General features: G+C 28.4%; 1 protein-coding gene across 2 annotated transcripts in view; it reads right to left on the bottom strand.

Moving 5' to 3' along the window:
• The window catches only part of LOC111064044 (venom dipeptidyl peptidase 4), a 77,126-nt gene that overhangs the window by 5,532 nt on the left and 48,493 nt on the right, over positions 1 to 23,101 (bottom strand). For both annotated transcript variants that reach the window (XM_039424761.1, XM_039424760.1), the window contains 2 exons: positions 9,116 to 9,276; positions 7,671 to 7,876 (listed from right to left, as the gene is read on the bottom strand). In XM_039424761.1, the coding sequence (XP_039280695.1) occupies positions 7,671 to 7,876; positions 9,116 to 9,276 (367 nt within the window). The remainder of the gene's footprint in view (positions 1 to 7,670; positions 7,877 to 9,115; positions 9,277 to 23,101) is intronic.

Genomic DNA, 23,101 nt, shown 5'->3' with positions numbered 1-23,101 from the left:
ACTTTTGATGGTGCGACGGGTGGAAGGAAACCAAAATCGTTGTCTTACACTGGCCATGGTGGCCTGCACACCAGCATGACTTAGACGACGATGGTGAGCAACAATCAATGCACGAGTGAATTTATGATTGCTGGGCAACAATATTTGATGTTCATAATCGAAGGAGGCATTTGCATTTTGCAAACGTCCACCAACTCTGAGCAGTGAATCTGAGTGAATGAATGGTGACAAGGCTTTAATAGAGCTATTAGGCAATAGCTCCTGATTTTGACGCAATGCTTTAAGTTCAGCAGAGAAGGCCTCTTCTTGAATGGATTTGAAGATACAATTTTCAGCTTCTGAAATTTCAGAGATAGCAAATTGACCAAAGCACGGAGCGACTGAATTTTGTTTCCTACAATTATGAATGAACCGTAGAACATACGCTGTTGTACGAACAATTTTGTGATAAGTGGAGCAACTATTGATTGTGCCTGAGATAACATCATTATGAGAAGAAGTAGTAGCTAATACCTGGACTGATCGAGAAATGGTAACATTGCTAGAGAAAGAATCCCAAGAACTACTCGGCATAGATAGCCACGAAGGACCATTCCACCACAGATGACTAGCGGCCAGCTGATTGGGTGTACAACCTCGAGATATCAAATCAGCAGGATTGTTACTAGTACGAACATGATTCCAATTAAAGTTAAAAGTTGAATTCTGAATTCCAGAAATGCGTACAGCTACAAAAATATTAGAACGATCAGGAGGGGCTCTTAACCAGTCACAGACTGTTTTCGAGTCAGTCCACAAATACACATTAGAAAAAGTAAGATTCGAAGCCTTTAAAACCTTATTCACAAGACGTGAAAGTAGCAGAGCTGCCTGTAGTTCTAATCTGGGAACAGAGAGAACTGGGTTTAAAGAGGCAATGCAGGACTTGGAAGTGAGCAACCGAGCTTCACTGCTACCGAGAGAGGTCCTTCTGACGTAAATACAGGCGCCGTAAGCAGTGAGACTAGCATCGGTGAAGCCATGCAATTCAAGAGAGGCATCAGAGTCCTTTGATAACACACAACGCGGGAGTGATATGTTAACAATGTTCGGCAATTCATGCAGAATTTTCAACCAAGTTTCCAACAGATCTTGCGGAATTTTTTGATCCCAATCAATCTTTAATAACCAGAGTTTTTGAAAAAGTGTTTTGGGTGAAATGACCACAGGAGAAATCAAACCTAATGGATCGAACATGCTTGAAATGCAAGAGAGAAGCTCTCTTTTAGTGAAAGATGTTTTATGTAATACATCAGCAACATTAGAGGAAATAGTTTAGACGTCTAGAGTGGAATTCCAAATGAGGCCTAGTGCCTTGACCACACTATCATTGAAATTAGACAACGGTTTGGAAGTGTTTGCTTCAAGCAGATCAGAAGGAATAGTAGCGAGAACTTCAGGAGAGTTAGACAACCATTTCCTAAGCTCGAAACCACCCTGAGCTAATGTGCTAATCAATTGTTGAACTGAATGTTTAGCTTCTGTAACCGAAGAACCAGAAATAAGGTAATCAACGTAAAAGTGATTTTTAATAACATTAGCTACAGCAGAGTTGGGTGCCATATCAAGATTGGCCAAATGATGAAGCATACGAGTAGCTAAGAAGGCTGCCGGCGAAGTGCTGTAACTTACAGTATTCAAGGTGAATTCTTGAATGGGTAGAGTAGCATCAGATCTCCAAAATATTCTCTGAAGGTTACGGTCAGAGGGATGAACTAAGATTTGACGGTACATTTTAGTAATGTCCGCAATGAAGGCTATTTGATATGTGCGAAAGCACAGAACTATATCAAACAGTTCAGGCTGATCTGTATGACCAACATACAATACTTCATCAAGCGATGTTCCAGTGGTAGATTTAGCAGAAGCGTCAAATACTACACGTAATTTTGTAGTGGTCGAATCAGGTTTAGAAACCGGGTGATGAGGAATGAAGTAGCATTTTCATTATCCGGTGCTGGAGGCACTGGTGACATGTGATTCAACTGTTGATATTCTTCCATGAAAGCTGTGTATTGAGTTTTTAATTCAACATTTGATGATAACCGTTTTTCTAATAAATGAAATCGGTTCAATGCTTGAAATTGGGAATGACCCAATGAGTGGGAACTATCCTTTTTGGGAAGAGTGACCATAAACCGTCTGTCTTCAAGACGCGTGGTAGTGGTTCTGTAGTGCTTTTCAAGTTTCAAAACCTCAGGCGAGGGAGGAAGCAGAGGAGAGATTTCTTCCAGTTTCCAAAATTTCTCTAACTGATGAGAGACATCATTTGAAGTTAGAAAATTCGACATGACCCTACGGGGAGCGGCCACAGGCGAAGCAGGGAGGCACGAACGAGGTGCTGCAATAGGATGAATGGTTTTACAAGAACCAAATATGACCCAACCTAGACTGGTTTTCTGAAGAATGGGAGCGTTTTGAGCCAGATACAATTCACCAGGCTGAAGTATAGATGCGAATATACCAGCACCAAGTAACAAATCTACAGGTTTAGATTGATCAAACAATGGATCTGCTAATTTGAGTTCAACGGGAATTTTAATTTTGGAAAGATCGATGTTCACACTAGGAACATTAGATGATATGCTATCAACTACAATACAATTTTCTTCAACTGACCACGAACGATCAGATGAAGACAAGCAAACTGAATGAGAAATAGATGATTTGGTCTTATTCTCACCTACACTATGAATCAAAGTGTCAGAATACAAAGCAGCAAGTGACAATTTTTCAGCCAACCTAGTTGACATCAAATTACAATCAGAGCAAGAATCTAAAAGCACAGTTGCTTTAATAAATTCCCCACTAGAAGATTGAACCGAAACTTCGGCAGTAGGTAACAAGGTGACAGTTGATTGCTGTTGCAAACACAGTGACGAAGTGGAGCTTATTGTGACATGAGAGTTCTTCTGAGGCTGTTCTGCATGAGGAACAGCTTGTTTAGTTGTTTCCGCATTCTGAACCATGACGGAATTCAAGCCAGCATTCTTACCCTTGGAGGGAGCAAAAGATTGAGAGTGAATAACATTTGAAGTTACCTTATCCTTAGAAGTAGGCTGAGTGTCTCGTGATTGAGGATACGACCTATGAAGAACAGTGTGGTGACTCTTGCCACAAAGTGTACACGATTTGTCCAAACAAACATGATTGGGTGTGAAAGGCTTGAGGCAATTATAACATAACCTTTTGTCACGGACAGCATTCCAACGATCAGTAACCTGCAATTTCAATAATTCATTACAACGATTTGGAAAATGACCAACAGAATTACAAAAACTACAAGGTGACATAGAAGAGGTAGTAACCTGCATCCTAGCTTGAACATTCGATTGATTTTGATTGAACTTCGGCTTGCTATGAGCACCAACCGAGTTGGATGTACTTTGCTGTACATTTCCTTGATGATGGTTAGCTGAGCTTGAAGCAACAGCTTCCATGATTTTGCATTGTGATTCCAAAAAATTCCAAAATTTATCAATGGTGGGAATGTCGTGTATACCAACACTCTTTTCCCATTCTCGAACAGTAGCAGTATCCAACTGCAACAACATTTTGTGCATGTACAATAAGTCCTTGATTTGGACTCCAAGTTGAAGCGCTTCGAGTGCGGTGATGTGGGACTTGCAAAAGTCAATGAATGCCCGTAATGATTGCGGACAGTTACATTTTATGGTAGGAGGAGATTCAATTGCCGTGACGTGCCTGGCAGCAATTAATCTCTTATTGTCATACCTCTCCCTTAAGAGGTTCCATGCAAGCTGAAAACCATTTTCGTCAGCTTCAATGTGTTCCACTCTAGCGAGAGCTTCACCACTGAGTGATTGACGAAGATAGAAAAATTTCAATGAGTCAATTATATTATCCTGATTACCAATAATATTGGTAAAAGCACTTGAGAATGCTTGCCATTTTGAAAGCTCCCCATTGAAGCGTGGAAGCGGAATCTGAGGCAACTGAAAATTTGCCAAATGTGAGTTTTGAGATGTTGGCCGCTGGGAAGCATCAGCAGTGGCCTCATTGTTGCGTTGTCTGCTTTCAAAAGCAGTTAATGCAGCGTTTGCCTTAGAGGTAATGGAGATAAACTTATTAAGTATTTCAAAATGAGTTGAAGTGTCTTGTGCTTGCAACTCTGAATTCCATAACTGTTCATGGACTTTATCATACTTAATTCTAAGTGAACCTAGTTCGTTTTTGACAGTCAACAATTGATAATAAGTGGCTTCAGTGTCCACAACATAATCGCTATAGCTGGTTATGAACCAATCTATTTCGTGGTGTAAATTGTCTCTTGCATTGGAAAGAGCAGAAGGCTCAGGAAGTGAATCTTCCTCATGATCGGACATGCTTAAAAATTAACAGAAAAACCTGAGTGAACAAAACGATGCTGCACTGTAGCAATGCTGCACCAACAAGCAACTTTGGGCGCTGGTCCAGTATGCAGAGAGGCACGCCTGTGCGTTTGAGGCAAGTTGTATCAAGCTTGCTGTGCGGCAAGTCAAGTAGCGAGCTCGCATGGCGGTGTAGTTTGCCGTGTGTTGTTTTCTCAATGCGCAATAGCCGTCTGTGACCAGTTCAGTGTGGTTCAGTCTCTCAGGGTACAAGATAGTAGATAGCTGGTGCATACACGTCGCAGCATGCTTTGAGTTGCAGCCAGTACTGAAAATTTGAAACAAGTGTGTGAATGCTTAATATTAAACAATATAAACATACAAAGGTACAATGGAATAAAATATACTCTAGAGTGGGACCTAATCATTGGCGTCAAGCTAGACTATTAGGCACATGGTCACTGAAACCCTAAGGTTCAATGGACCAAGAAATGGGTAATAAAAATTGACAATTATCCTAGGTAAACACTGGATCAAAAAATCCGGCCCGGAGGACCAATTTTTATGACAGAATCCAAGGTCAGGGCAGTGGACTGTGAATGATAGTTGGTATTAATATCTACAAATAAATCTTTGAATTCTGTGCATAAAAATACTGATAGCTTAAAGTGTGATAAGTACGCCAATAAAAGACCAAATGAGTCAACAAGATAAGATTTAATAATAATAAAATAATAATAGGCAGATGGCCACATACAAAAACAATTGAAGGTAGATTGAGCCGAAATCAATTGAACAATTAATAGGCGTCAGTGGCCTCAGTGAATTGAATGTCAAGACAGACATCAATAGTACAAAAGGAATAATAACAAATGACAATGAGCTGTAGAAAGTGCTCAACAAATAGAATACAGTAAAATATAGGTGGCATAGGCCTTCAGTAAATTAAATGTCAAGTTAGACATCAATTGAACAATTAATAGGCTTCAGTGGCCTCAGTGAATTGAATGTCAAGACAGACATCAATAGTACAAAAGGAATAATAAAAAATGACAATGAGCTGTAGATAGTGCTCAACAAATAGAATACATTAAAATATAGGCGGCATAGGCCTTCAGTAAATTAAATGTCAAGTTAGACATTAGTTGAACAATTAATAGGCGATGGTGGCCTCAGTGAATTGAATGTCAAGATAGACATCAACAAAACAATTAACAGGCATCAGTGGCCTCAGAATATCACTTGTAAAGCCAAGGGTAGCAGTCAAATCCAATAAAAATAGTTGTTAATATTGAGTACAATTATATAGGCGGCATAGGCCTTCAGTGATTTGAATGTCAAGATAGACATCAATAGAATAATTAATAGGCGTCGGTGGCCTTAGTGAATTGAATGTCAAGATAGACATCAATAAAACGATTAATGGGCGTCGGTGGCCTCAATGAATTGAATGTCAAGATAGACATCAATAGAACCATTAATAGGCGTCAGTGGCCTCAGTGAATTGAATGTCAAGATAGACATCAATAAAACAATTATGTAATACATACGTAAATGAAAATTGAATAGAACGATTTACGTAACCTGAATAAAATTTTGAAGAGGAGATGCAGCCAGGCAGACAGGCAATGAATCCACAATACCCCAAGGAACAGGACATCAGCAAGCGACGATGTGATCTGGCCATGCGATGACAAGAATGGAAGCGTCCACCACAGCAGGCAAATCCCCCAGTGGAAATGTAAGCAGGAGCATGTAGAATTCCAAATGAATAATCCGACCTTCAAGTTGTGGAATTTTTAGATTGATTTCCAAATGGTAGAGATGAACTTGAAAGTTTGAGTTTCAAGAGGTGAAGCCAATCATTAGAAGAATGGCAATTGACGCCCACACAAGGTTGTGAACTTGACAAAGTTTATCAGCATAAATATGCGAAGAAATCGATGAATAATTGAATCACAATTGAAGAATAGAATTAACGAATTAATTTGAAGGAGTAATTCACACTTTAAAAACGTTCCGTAGATCAGATAAATAGCGATAAACGCCCACAAGAGGTTGCAATTTTGACAAAGTTTATCAGAGTAAATAAGTGAAGAAATCGATGAATAATTGAATCACAATTGAAGAATAGAATGAACGAATTAATTTGAAAGAATAATTCACTTTTAAAAATGTTCTGTAGATCAGATGAATTTGGATGAAAAGTTTAGACCGGGCGCGAGATGTGCACACACCGACTAGACTCCATTGAAAGAAAAGAAGCAAGCTAGATGCGCTAGCAACAAAAAGGGAAAGCGGAAATGTCAGCCACGTACGAAAACGTTTACAAACGTTTGGTGAAAAAGTAACAAATATCTAGAAAGTAAGATGCCTAAAGACAAATTAAATTCCAAAAAATCGAATAGTACAAATATTAGAATTGAAATGACAAATAACACGACGAATAATACGAATAATATAGGAAACCAACTTGATTAAAGCAGTGCCGTAGAACCGTGACTGTGACGTCACCAGACAGCGCAGACGGAAAATGATGACTTGATGTCTACGTAGTAGCGGAATGAGTAACAAGTGGAACCGTTCCAATAAATGCTTTGTCAGATTTTACACCTCTCTACCACTCAATGCACCTCGAAATTTCCTTGACTTTTACTCAAAAGTGAAAACCAATTTAAAATTATTATCACTGGGTCCGTAGACCTACTAAGTGACAATTGTACCATTCTGTATAATTTCGACTTACTAATGGAGAGAATCAAGTATGTGACCGAATTTGATGTGAATCATAACAGCATGTCCTCAAATCATAAAAATATTTTCTATGAATTAAACGCAGTTTCCAGAAAAATAAGATTCGGATTCTATAGTGAGGTCCACGTCATAATGGTAGATGAACAATGTAGACATATCATTAGTTCAGGAAATATCCAATCTCCTATTGAGAGAATCTAGTATTCAATTATCGAAAAATATTATGATGAATAGAATATAATTTACTATTTCAAACAAGAATGAACAGTTAATATCATATCAAATATACTGGTATCAGCTTTCCTCTATAGAAGGCAGTGACATGACAGAGACTTGGCATTGCTGTTCTCCTATCTTCCTCCACTATCATTCTAACGTGGATCTCACTTTTTGAATCTAATGGACTATTGAACCATAGATTTGATACATTGAATCCTAGAAACTGGGCCTAAATGTATTACTTGAATATTGTAGGCTATGATGTTATTGTATATTGTCCGTGGGATAAATGAGAGTGCATTTTGTGGAGAACATATTTAGATTTACCATGAATCGGAAAGGAACAAGATTCATCTGCAAACTCCTAGCAAGGGCCGCACTGTGTAGATATAGAGATTCAGTAGTTAATGTCCCTGCCATCAGCAGAAACTTCTTCCCTCTAAAGCCCTCATAAAGCTGTGTAACATCAGTGTAGTTGTAGCCTGCTGGATTATCCGCGAGCAGACCCATGAGTTTCTCAGTATAAAAGGCATCTGAAAAGGAAAATTAACATAAACTTGCATCACTCACAGAGAAAAATATATTAAGAGGAGAGAGGTATGAAAGAACAACGATTGATAATGGGAGAGCAATAATAATTGATGTTGATCACATTTTCTCAAATAAAACTTATTTAGCTCTTGTTTAACGTTGCTTATATTGATTGGTATGAAGTTTGATAGCAGTTTCAGTACCAAATACTATACTTGAGATGTTGCAATGATCAACAAACAATTCCTCAATTTCAATATTGAATCTACCATTTAAACTAATTATCAATACCATATTATCAATTACAATAAACTATTAATTATCAACGGCTCTCAACCTAGAAAAAGTAATGGTTATTATTGTATGAGCTAGGTACTTGAGATCTATTGAAAAATAACCGATGAATATTATTGAATTTCCAATGATTTTCGACCAACCTGAGTTGGAATTACGTGAAAGATACTTTTTAGTCGAATAATATATGATTATTCATTCATTGGCAGTAATCAATATTTCACAATCAACCAACAAGTATTCAACCAAAACAGTTTCTATCTCCAATCCTATCATATTAAGCGGCCAATTTCTGTATATATTTTTATATTATTTGGTTATCTATGTTCAACAGATCTCGAAAACGATTTTCAGGAAATTTGAAACATAGTGGGTTTATGATATGAAAATTCGATTGCACTAGGTATCATCCCTGAGAAAACTCACAGAATGACATTGAAAGGATAATAAATTCATCCTTGGAGAAACAGCTGAGACTTTCGTCGTCTGTGGATAGTAAAAAAGTGAGTGAGACGCACTCGATCTGTGGAAAATCAAAATATCGCATTCCCGAAATTCATAAGCTGACGTAAAGCCAGCTGTAAAGTATGAACACGATCATTTTAAATGATTGTGTTCTTTTTATCAATTTCGTGTTGAAACCATCACGTTATCAGCTGTACTGTAGTGTGTTCAACAGGTAGCTGAAAATGCATTGGTTTCAACACGAAACTGTAGTCCTGTCCAATAAATGTGTATACGTGACAAAAATAAAACTTTGTTTTTCAATAATGGAAAAATTCCACTACATAAATTCCAATTCAACACTTCACTATTTAGCCACCGTTATGTGTGTAACAATATAGGCCAACGTTTTAAATATGTTATTTCTTGAATGATAATCATCATCATAGTTGAATTCTAGATTATTCACCGGAGTGTCGGTAGCCTAAAATTTGTCCTCTTACCATAATACATGAAATTTGTGATTGGATTCATGACTATTCCACATTTGAAAATGTTTTCGGTGTCTCTCGCTAGAAGATTGGTAGCAATCCATCCTCCATAGGACTCTCCCATAACTGCAATGCGTTGCGGATCAATGTACGAGTGTTTCTTCATCAGTGCTCTAACAATATCATGAGACGAGTGTTGAATATTAGTTTTTCTTAATGATATAAAAGTAGAATAACAGCAGTCAAACATCAGTACAGGAATGAGAATGATGAATTCACAAGTTAAACTGAACATTCTTGAAAAACTTGAGAGCATTCTGTGAAACATGTATGAGAAAGGAAATGAATTGAATGATGAATGATTGGAAATTGACTTGAGAAAAATAATTGCTTCAGAAAGAATACAAAAGGTTAGTCAGATAATTGAATTCATCTACTTTGAAAAAATGCATGAATGGATGAAATAGCTATTTATATGTATTAAGAGCGTAAAACGCGACTTTATCGCTCGAGTCAAAACAGGTACCATAGGACCGAAGCTTTCCGCTCGAATTACATACAAAATTTTTTCTACAACTGCAGTATTGGATTTCAATATAATAAACAGTTTTTTTAAAATGTAGCAGTATTCATTGTTCCAATTGTAAACGATGAGAATTGTGTGGATTATCATGGGAAGTCAGTCTGTATAACAGTTTGTTTCACTTGTTTTGCTTTTCTGCGTTGTGTTGTGTTGACTTTGTTAGTGTGTGTGAGTGGAAGTTATAGTACTAAGAAAAACAAAGATTTTCCTGTAGCATCAGTCTGGTTCATGACCTTATAAGGCAAGGAGTTTGTGTCTGATTGATTATCGATCATGCCTTATTTGGTTAGGAATTTGGAAAATGGCTGTCACTTGGTGGGAGAATGTATCTTAAGTTATTGTTGTACTGTTCCTTTCTATTGGCGGAAATTTTTCTAGAAAATAGTAACTGCCAATCACAGTTAACGTTGGTTAGGTTCCATCTAGTGAGGCCGGTTACAACTGTCTATGGCAAGACGACAGAAGCGTAGTGCATTCATTCAGCGTCTGTCCATTGCTACTGACAGAACTGAAGATGTAGTCTCTGAATAGAATTTGCTTGAACTTATGTAGTGATTTGATATGTATTATGGCTTTCGGCCGGCTTTAGTCTTTCCTTTTATTGGCTCTGCAACCTTCTGTTGTAGTAGCATGTTTAGTTCGCTTGCGTTTTAGAAGTTTTTTCAAAAGTAAAGAAGAGAGAGTATCAAAAATTGTCACCTCACAATGGAAATTTTCCTCCTATAACCGCTACTAAAGCTACGTCATAGATTTATAATATAATTAAGGAAATTATTATCGATTAAAGCTTCCATCAAAGTATTTATTGTGATGTAATTAAAGTATAATAATTGAGAATAGTCCTTTTGATTTTCTTGTGTAATGGAAGGTGGTATTTGTATATTCAAACTGATAAATGTTGGAAGAAAATGAACGGTATATGTTTTGTAGAAATTTAGAGTACCTATTAAAATGAATTGAAATTTTTAATTATTTTTGAAGAGGAAGCTATTAACCTAAATTGAAATGACAGTATTTAAGTGATATAGATTTTATTTGTTTTGCTGATTCTAATGAAAAGCTTTCTTGATTCTTAAGGAAACACCTATCATGTAATTTATTTTTTTTTTTGAATTACACTATATATGTAACTTATGTAAGAGAAGTGACTGAACAAACTAACAACAATACTCAAAGGTCCTTGTTATGAAAAGTTGTTCAATCAACTTGTGAATTATGTAGGCCTATTATGGAATACTATGTACTCATCTATTTGTATGAAGGGCATGACCCTGATTACAAATAAATTCTTCTCTATTAAATCAAGATATTAAAGTGGGTAATGTCTATTTGTGTTTTGAAGTAATAAGTATTGATTTGAGTTTTATATAACCTAAAGTAGGTTGACTTTAGTAGATGAATATATGACAGTTCAAAGACACTTTCGGAGACACAAATTTAAACAGATAAATCAGTACTTTTTTTTTAAAATGTCTGCAAGTTTTTTACTGGAAGATACTCAATAATCAACTAATTAAGTTCAAATTGAAAAAATATCCAAAAATTTTCAGATTAAAGACTTTAGTCTTTAAAATTTTGAAGAAATTAGATTTTAATTTTAGAGTTTTTAAAATTTTCAAAAAAATTAGATTTTATTAATCATATTCTAAAGAAATTAGTAAAAAAATAAACTTAAATTGGAATATGAATAAAAATTTTAAAGAATAATTTTAGAGAATTTAATTTAAAGAAAAATCAATAATTGGATAATCTTTTTTATTTAAACCTAAAAATATTAAATTTGAATCTTTTTTATTCAATTCTTTCATTTTTTTTATCATCCAATTGTTTTTTTAACCGATTAGGTAAAAATACTTTATATTCTTCTAACTCTACTATAATTTGATGTCCATATTTTTTAGTGTTAATTTTTTCCATTTGAACTATTTTATATGGTTTATTAAGTTCTAAATCTTTTATTTTTTTATAATTTTTGCTTGTGAAAACACCAATTTGTTTAATCTCTTTAAATAAAGGATCCATTTTATTAATCTATTTAATAGATAAAAATTTTTAGAGGTTTTATAAAAAGTCTCATTTTTTAATTTATTCATAGATCATTTAATTTGTAAGATTATTTCAATTTTTCTCTAGCACCTTTTACAAATACTTGAAATGATTCTGTTAAATTGAATGTTTTAATTTGTTCCATTTATTAAAAAAAATTTATTTAATAAAAAACATACATCCATCATCTTAAAAATTATGAAGTAATTTTTCAAGATGATGGATATATTTTTCTTATTGAATAAATGGATGAGTTTATTAATTGTCATAAATGTAAAAAGAAAACTAAAAATAAGAATTCAGAAATAGTTCAAACTAGTAATGGATTATATAGAATAGCAGCTAAATGTTTGGTATGTAAAACTAATAAGAGTAAATTCATAAAATTACCAGTAACTAAAGAAATTATTGAAAATTATTTAACTAAGGAAGAAGAAAAAATTGAAGCTATTGAAATACATAAACCAGTTATAAAAAAATTTAATAGAAGAAAAATTTTAACATTAGGAATTGATGATTTATGGGCTATAGATCTTATGATATTTGATAAATATCATGAAGAAAATGATGGATATAAATATATTTTGAATGTTATAGATACATTTTCAAAGTATGTATGGGTTGAACCATTGAAAAAAAAATGGAATGGAAGTTTCAAAAGCATTTGAACAAATTTTAAATAATACTAAAAAAGTTAATCATAAATCTCCAAATCTTATACATTCTGATAAAGGTCTTGAATTTAAAAATAAAGAATTTAATCAATTATTAAAAAAATATAAAATAAAATTATATCATACTGAAAATGAAGAAAAAAGTGCAATAATTGAAAGATTTAATAGAACATTAAATAATAAATTGAAAATAATTTTGAAATAAATAAAAATTTTAGATGGATTGATGACTTACAAAATATTATTATAAATTATAATAATACAAAACATAGTACTATAAAAATGAATCCTATAGATTTGATGAGAATGAAGAAAATATATTATTGAATACAGTTTATAATTTCAAAACTTCTAATAATATTATTAAACCAAAATTTGAAATAGATGATAGAGTAAGAATACCATCATTTAGAAAATCATTTGAGAATAAATATAAAAATAATTGGACTAGAGAAATTTACATTATTACTAAAATTATTTTTACAGATCCTTTAACATATAAATTGAAAGATTTGAATGGTGAAGATATAATTGGAAGTTTTTATGAAAATGAATTAAAGAAAACTAATATTTAATTTTTTTCTATTTAAATTTTTTCTATATAAATGGAAAATGAATATATATGTTCAAGATGTAAAATAAACAATGAATACATGAAAACTTGTTCAAAATGTCATAAGGATAAAACTCTTTATAAGTATTATGAAAACAAATCTTGTAAAAATAAAATATCAAGTTGGTGTAAAGATTGTGATTATGAAAAATCTATTAGACACTATTATAATAATAGAAATAAAAATTTTAGAAAAAGTTAGATGTGATGTATGTGATAAATTCATTACTAAAACATATATGAAAAAACATCAAGAAATGGAAAGACATATTTCAAATCTGAAAAAAATAATTTAAGTTTTATTTAAAAGTGAATTTATATGTTCAATTTTAGATTCAAAATCTTTTAATTTATCATTTATTCCATTTTTAAGATTATTATATGTATCCTGATTTCTATCTATACTACTTTTATCAAGTTTTTCAAATAAGATATGAATAGCTTTATTAAGTTTTTCATCTAAATTTTTCATAAAATTTTTAAAATAATCCATTGTTATAAACTCTTCATTGAGTTTTTCATCTAGATTTTTCATAAAATTTTTAAAATAATCCATTGTTATAAACTCTTTCATTATATTATCAATTTTATGTTTACACTCTTTTATAATATTTTGTAATTCATCAATTTCAAATTTTTGTTCTGATTTTATATCATCACCAAATTGATTAAATATCAATGAATGATAAGAAACCATATTTATTATTAAAAATTTTTCGTGAAATTATTTTTAAATTACATCCTTCTGAAAATAATTTCAAAGCATATAAACAAAGATGTCCACATATTGGTGAATCATAATCGTTTTGTATTTCATCTGTTGAAATAAAAATTTTATTATTCAAAAAATATTTTTGTAATTCTAATGGTGGATTAGCATTTCCATAACTATCAAAATAAAGTACATTATTATTTTTTTTCATATAACAAGTCCAATGTGTTCCTGTAGAAAACATACTATCTAAATTAATAATTCCACATTCAATATCATATGGTTTATCAATTGGGAGATTATCTCTCATAAAAATTCCTTTAAGATATTTTAATTTTCTTGAATAATTTTCTAAATCACTAATAGATAATGAAGTTATTTTTCGTTTTTTTTTAAGTAAATCAGAATATATTGAATCAATTTTTTTATTTATAGATGTTTTTAATCCTTTTCCATTTTGATCATTTTGTATTAAATCATCAAGTTCTTTATCAATTAAATCATGTAACCAAGGAACTATTTTTTCTTTAATTAGTGGAGCTACATTATTCCTAAAATAAGGTGTTACATTTTCAACTGGAGGTATATTATTTTCAACTTTTGTTAGTGAATCATTCAATAATCCACTACCAAATTGATTATATAATAATGTTAATCGTAAACCTTTTTTATTTTTTAAAGCTTCTTTTACATCATTATATTGTTTATCAGTTAACAAAATTTCATTTTCACCATTAGATAATTGATCATAAGTTAATCCAATTGTTATTGTTTTATGTTTTTTATTAGCTATTCTTATAGTATTTTTTTGATTATTAGATAACTTTACTTTATGTTTTATTAAATCCATTTATTATAAAAAAATTTAAATCAAATTAATACTATTTCTATTAATATCATATAGGAAGTGCATTTCAGAAAAAACAATAACATATGCAATTGTACCATTATTAGCATTTGGAGCTGTTACAGGATTTGAAAAATCAAGTTCTATTAATATATCACTTTTTATTTGTCCTAAATTTGTAGGGTGTAAATGTGTATCAATTACAACAATAGGATATTTGTTTATAAGATCATCATAATTCGAATATACTTCATCATCTCTAAACATTACTCTTCTAAAGTTCTGATACATATCATATAAAAAAGCTGTTTTTTTATTAGTAAAATCAAAATTTTCTAATTCATAAGGATATCTTTCACCATTAATTTTTACAATAGCATTTTTTAATTGAACATTATCAAAAGTTGAAGGATCTTTCTTTTGATCATTTAATTTATCAGTTTGTAAACATATAACTATGAATTTTGGATTATAGATATTTCTAAATCAAGTTGTAATATCAAAACTAAATGTTGATCCAAATACACCTTTTTTATCTATACACTGCCATTGAAAGTAATCATATTTCAATTTTTTGTCATCATTTATTGATTTTAATTCATTTATTATTTGAATTTTAGCTATATTAGAGAATTCAACTATTGGTACTCTTAAATTAAATGTTTCAATTATAATCTTACCTTCTTGTGGTTCAATTGCTCCTTGTGTTGTATCTTTCCATCTAAAGATAGCATCATGATCTTCAGCTCTAGTGAATATTATTTCAAAACCACCTTTATACATCGGATATCTAAACCTAATTGTCCTAATGTACATAGAACTTCAAATTTTCCACCAGTAAATTTTGAAATGATCCAGTATTATTTAATGTTTTTTATGCCCATTATTATAACTTATTAATCCTTTTATAGTACTAGTTATTCCTGGAAAATCAATAAAATCTATTGAAGTATTATGTTTTCTAAGTTCAATTCGTGAGAATAAAAATGGTAAAAAATTATCAATTAATCTAATTGTTGAATTATCTTCATAATCACCTCCTCCAGCTTTTTTAATTAATTTACCAGTTACATGAATTTGGAATTTTGAATTATAAAAACAATCACCATTATCAACTTTAAAAATAGTATAATTATTTGGTGAGTTGAAATTTAATTCACTAATAGGATTTATAGTCCTATATTCGCTTTTGATTATATCATCAAAGAATTCTTCAAAAACTTTATTCATTTATTATAAAAATTTTTTAGGATATTTCATTTTTTGAGTCCTAAATAAATAATATTATTTACATCAGGATTTACTATTAAATTATTATTTTGATCAGTAATTGAAATTACTATTTCTTGAATTTTATGTAAATTTTTTTTCAATGGAACAAATATTTTTTGATTTGGTTGAATTGAAATTTTAGATCCACGAATTGTATTATGAAAAAATTGATATAGTAACTCTTTCTCATTATGTTTATGTGAATGATTTTCATGATTACTAAGACTCTTCTCTACTAAATTACAATGTATTTCAATTACATCAACTGATCTTAAATTTTGAATTTTTTCATTATAGAATGTATCATGATAAATTATATCATTTTTTGTTAATCCTAATAAATTTTTCATTGATTCTGAAAATCCAAATAGATAATGAGATGTAATAAATTGAATTTCATTATCATCTCTACTAATAATAACATTATAATCTTCATTTTCCATATGAATATTTATGAGTGTTTGTATTCTTTCTAAAGTATAGTAATTTTTTGGAAAATTAATAGTTTTATAATTTTTTTCTTTCTTTTCTTTATAATATATTTGACCATCTTCTCTTAAATTATAAATATTGTTATCAGAATAAAACCCTAATAATGTTAATTTATAATTATCTTCTTCATTGATATATATTGGATGCTCCAGATGCAATCTTAATTTAGAATTTGAACCACTTATTTCTAATAATTTCATTTATAATAAAATAATTTTAAATAAATAATGGATATAATAAATTTCTATGAAGAAAAAATTAATAATTCATTATTACCACATCCATTGAGAGCTATTATTATTGGTAGTTCTGGTAGTGGAAAAACTAATTTATTATTAAATTTAATTTATAAAAAAGAAAGTGGTTTAAAATTTTTATATCTTTATGTTTTTAGTAAATCACTAGAACAAAGATCATATACAGATTTACAAAAACATTATCAAAAAATTGAAAATAAAATTAATAATAAAATAGCTTTTTTCTATAATTCTTGTGATGATTTAATTTCAATAGATGAATGTTATGAAAATTCATTAATTGTATTTGATGATTGTTTAATGGAAGAACAAACAAAAATCAAAGAATATTTTATAAGAAGAAGACATAAAAATATTTCATGTATCTATCTAAGTCAAAGTTATTGTCATCTAGATTTATTAGAAATAGAGTAATTAGAAATAATGTAAATTTATTATTCATTTTTAGACAAAATAAATATTATACTAAACGAATTTATGATGATCATGTAGGATCAGAAATGAGTTTTAATGAATTTCAAATTTTATGTAAAAAATGTTGGGATGAGCCTTATGGTTTTATCACAATAGATATGACTAGAGAATCAAATGATGGAAAATATAAACTAATGTTGAAAAATGATATATAAAATAAAAAACGTACATTTAACATTATGTTCAAAAACATACATTTAACGTTTAGAAATGTACATTTAACGTTCAAAAACATACATTTAACATTATAAAAAATTAACGTTCAAAAACATACATTTAACCTTTAGAAATGTACATTTAACATTCAAAAACATACATTTAACGTTCAAAAACATACATTTAACATTATAAAAAATTAACGTTTAAAAACATACATTTAACATTATAAAAACATACATTTAACATTATAGAAAATTAACGTTTAAAAATGTACATTTAACATTTAAAAAAGTTTAAAAACGTTTATTTAACTTTTTTTAAATAATAATAAATTTTTTATTTATAAATGAAGGATCTAAAAAATGAAGATTTGAAAAAGTTAAATCAAATTGAAAAAGATTTATTACAAAGATTCAAAGAAGGTGAAAAAGAACAAATAAAAGAAAGAGATAAAATTGAACAAAAGAGTAAACTTATTAAAAAAGATCCATATAATGGATTAGAATTTAATGAATCAATAATGAATAAGAAAAAAGATGAAATTACATTATCAGAAGCTAAACATGTTCATAATTTAGAAAAAAAACTTAAAGATGAATTTAAATCACATCATATTCGTGAAGGAATAGAATTAAAAGAAAGAGAAAAAAAATATGAACCAATAGTTAAAGCTTTAAAAGAAAATAGAATTCATGAAGTTGAAAATTCAAAAGATGTTCAAATTTTTAATCCAAAAATAGTTAGTACTCCATTTAAAAAAATTCAATTTGAAGATGAAGATGAAAATGATTTTCATTATAATGAATCTATATCTACAATTGAAGATCCAATAACACCTGAAAAAGAAACTTTTAAAACTAATAAATCTTTGAAAAAAATTATGGAATCATCTATTATTAATATTGGATCAATTGCTTCAAAATTTTTACCAAGAGCACATGATAAACAATTTGGTATTTGGTATGATGAAGATATTGAAGAATGGAAAATTGGTAATTATCCTATGACTGTTGATATAGATGATATTATAATAAAATATAATGAAAATGAAGAAAAATATAAAGGTACAGAAGGTTTATGGAGACTTTTAACTAGAAATGATTATTTAGAACGTGAAATGTTTACAAATGATGATTGGAATAATTATAAGAACATCATGATAAAAACTTATTCTCTATTTCAAAATAATGATCCAAAAAGTAGAAAACAAAATAAAGTAAAGGTAGAAAATGGAAATTAGTTAAAAGTATTTGGGAAGAATATCTTTATTCAAAAGATAAAATTGGATTTGGGATATTAGAATTTAATCATCAACCAATTGAATATAGATATGTTAATAATTTAAATGAATTAATTAAAAGATTAAATTATATTCCAGCACAAGAAAATGCTGGTAATAATAGTTTTCATAATGAAAAAATGTCTCTTGTTAAATTTATGAATGATGGACTTACAGAAATAATTGATACACCAAATAGTACTAAATATTTAATTAGATGTATGTCTTTATTACCTGAAAATGTTATAGGATCTGGTTTAGTTAATGATATTATAAATAATTTACCTTTAGAGTTACATTATCCAGGTGCAAATTTCTGTGGTCCAGGAACAAAACTTGAAGATAGATTAGAAAGAGGTGATAAAGGAATTAATCCAACTGATGAATTTTGTAAGGAACATGATATATTTTATTCAAATAATAGAACTCCAGAACAAAGATGGATAGCTGATAAAAAATAAGAAGATCAAGCTTCAAATTGTTTATTTTCAAAAGATGCTACTTTAAATGAAAGAGCTATGGATTTAGTTATTGCTCCTACAATGTGGGCTAAAAGAAAATTAGGATTTGGTTTAAATAGCTCTCCATTTATATATTCAGATGAATAAAATATTAATTTTTTTGAAAAATTTATATATTCAGATGAATAAAATATTAAATTTTTTGAAAAAATTTATTCCTCTGATTTTTTAAAATTTATTCCTCTAAATTTTTTTAAATTATTTACTATTTTATATTTTTATGACCCCATGGTAAAGTATTAATTTTATCTTTTAATATGCATCTTTTTTCATCTTTTGAATTTAATGCTAATTTATTAATACTAATTGTATATAATTCATGATTATAACTTCTTATACAATTCATTTCTCTATATTCATCTTTATTTCCAAATAAACATTTTTTGAAATTTTCCATTTTTATATATCTGTTTTTAGTATTTTCATCCAATTCTTCTGATTTAATATTTTTATTCATTAATAAAGATTTTTTTATTCCTTTACACTCCACTTCATTTTTATCATTTGAAAATGTATAGTTATAACATTTAGATCTCAATCCACAAAATTCTTCCAAAGGTATACCATTTAACTCATCTTTGAATTTTCCAATTACTTTTTTATTTTTATCACTATAACATTCATGACCTTTATTATAATCACTTGTATCAAACTCATTAGGATTATTTTTTATTATTTCATAAGGATCCTTTCTCATTTCTAAAAAGAAACTATAAGTATCCATGTATAATAAATTTAAATCAGGATCATATTTTTTAATTTTATCATAATAAAATTGATACATTAATAATTTTGATAAATCTAAAACTGAAAAACCTACATAGATTGGTTTATCAAATTTCACTTTTTGTTTATGAAAATGTGTTGCTACACAATCTTTATCAAATATTTTAAATCCTTTGAAATTAGATTTTTTAGAAAATTTGTATGATGATTCTTCATCACCTAATTTTACTTCAATTCTGTTTCTAATATTCTCCATAGTTTTTCCAAATACTGAATTATTCATTAATTTATAAAAATCTTTTTCAAAATCATTTTTACTTTTAGTTCTCATGTTTGTATTAAAATCAATATATTTTTTCATATAATCACTTTGTTTAAACTCTATTATTCTATTTATATTTTTTAAAATCATTCCACTTTCCAAATAATATTTTAAATTTCTCACATGTGTAACATAATTTGTTTTATCAAAAAGTGTTGTACATAATCTTTTATTATCATGTTCTGGAGCTAAAGGTAAATCTTTATGTTTATTATGTAATTCTTCTGGATATTCAAGATCCACTTCAAAAATATATCCAATATCATCATTTTCATCATAATTTTTTATAATTTCTTCCCATTCTTCTGAACTTCTAATATTTGAATTTATAAATTGTAAATCTTTATATGGTAATTTTTGAGATAAAGCCCATCCATATAAATTATTAGCATCAATATATAATAGATAATTATCATCTTTAGTTGTATCATAGTTTTTTATGTATTTATTATTAGCTTTTGAATACCTTTTAACACATTGTGAAATACCACCTCTTATTCCTTTTTCAATCATTAAATACATATTATAATCACTAATTAAATCTAACTCTATTTTTGTAAGTTTTAACATAGCATCCCATGCTAATGATGGAGCTGTTAAATAATGTGCTGGATCTAATTTATAATTTTCCATACAACAATCTCTAAAATTCTCAAATATATCAGCTAATAATAATACATCTTGAATATTATATAAATCAGAATAAATTCCTAAATTTTTATTTTTAATTTATTCCATACCATTTTATAATGTAAATAATCTTTTGATGTTATTCCTTCATTATTTAAACAACTATAAAAATCATCTTGTTTTAAAATTTTATCATATTCTAATTTATCAAAATCATCAATAAATTCATATGGAAATATTCCTTTACCACTTAAAATATTAAATATTTCATCTCCATCATGATCTTCTCTTTCAATTATTTTATTCAAAACTTTTCCATTATTTATAGAATTATTTATATGTTTACAATCTTCTTTTTTCAATGATTTTGCTAATTTTTCAATTGATGAAGCCATGAATCTAAATGTATCAACAAATGAAAATTTAAAAAATTTTCTTGGTTTATTATCTTTATCAAATTCATATCCATATCCTGAATTAATAGAATAATTAATATATTTTTCATCAGTATTAGCTATAAGATTTACTTTTTTATATTTTTTAGCTAATTCTTTCATGTATAAATGTGTATCATAACCACTCATATTATGACAATACACAGGTATATTCTGTGGAAGTTTTAAATTTAAATTACATTTTTCATGTGCAGCACCTCTTAATTTCCCACTTATATGACACTGATCTCTAACTTTTTTATTTTCAAATTTTTCATTCATATCATCATCTAAAACATTAAATACTTCATCTAAATCATTAAATTCTTCATTTAAATCATCAAATTCTTCATCCAAAACATTAAATTCTTTATCTAAATCATTAAATTCTTCATTTAAATCATCAAATTCTCCATCTAATTCTTGATTTAAAATTTCATTCTTGAATGATTTTTCACAAATATGACAATTAGTAGCTCTTTGAAATTCTAATTCTTCTTCTTCTGTTAATTTAATTGGAATCTGATTGGAATTATATTCAAAAGCTATCATTTTAGCAATTTTTTCTAAATTTTCAAATAAATATTCTGGAACCTTTTCTAATTCTTGTTCATTTTTAGCTCTAAAACATATTGGATCATAAAATTTATTTTCAACTTTATTAACTAAATAAATTGTAAAGCAATATGGAATATGTTTTTGAATTTTAGTAGTTGAAGAATTATTTGGATTATTTTTACAATTATCAATTTTTTGTAATATACTTTCAAAATCTAAATATATAGCAAATGGATGTTCAATTTGTTTATTATGATTTTTAAAATAAACTGTAGATCCTACTTTTGGCATTATAGGTTTAACAGCTTCATGATTTTTACAGATTTCTAAATGTTCATCTAATTTTTTTTTATAATTAAAGTATGATAAACATCTTCTACAAATAAAAATCTTTCCATCATGTTTTGATATTTGATTACTTAATAATCTACTCATATCAGTTATCAAACAATAATGTGAATTATCATCTTTTTTTATGTATAGTAAATTAATTTCCAATTCATATACATAAATTTCAGAAATTTGTAATGGTATGATTTTATCATTATCTGTATCAACTGTATAAACATTAATTGACATTTTAGGATAATTTTGATAATTATTAAAAGTTATTTTTTCGAAAACTCTTATATCTTTTAATGATATTGGAACTTCTAATCCCTTAAAAATGTCATCATTTATGTATTTCTCATATTGTGTAGTTCTATTTGATTTAAGTGATTTATTTTCATTAAAAATATCAATTGCACACCTAATTGAATAAATAAAACAATGATTATCCTTATTTATAAAATTGATACATGCTTTTTTTTCTATTATTTGTCTTGGTACTTTAATATAAGATCCTGCATTTAATGAATTATTTTTGTTCAATTTTAAACTCAAACTATATTGTAATGACCATCCAGATCCTGCATTTGGTTGATGTATTGTTTCTCTTAAAATAATTCTATCAAATTGTTTATTAATGAATTCATTAATATCTAAAATATAATCAGATTTTACTGGAAAATGCATTTTTAATTCTTGATATGTATTATCATTTGGAGATTTTCTTTTATAAATACATGTCATAGTTATTTGACCTTTAACACTTTTGTGTTTTTTTAACATTTCATTTATTAATGTTGTTAATTCTTTCCTATGACTTTCTAGATATTTTTCAATGTTATTAGTTTCAATAGTATCTATCAAAACATATTCTCTAAATAAATCTTCATTTGTTTTTTTCAAATTAATATTTGTTATATTATCTTTTGGGATAGTATTATTTTCAGTTTTCTCATGAATTTATTTAATTGAATTTTTTCTAGTCTTATTAGCAATTTCAATATCATTTTTAGTAGCTAAATCTTTAATATAATTCATATTTCTAAGTCCTAACTTTTTTGGTTTATTA

Source organism: Nilaparvata lugens, chromosome 3 (assembly GCF_014356525.2).
Source record: "Nilaparvata lugens isolate BPH chromosome 3, ASM1435652v1, whole genome shotgun sequence".
NCBI lineage: Eukaryota > Metazoa > Arthropoda > Insecta > Hemiptera > Delphacidae > Nilaparvata > Nilaparvata lugens.
The sequence above is the reverse complement of the archived record's forward strand: the minus strand, read 5'-3'. Positions and strand labels throughout refer to the sequence as shown.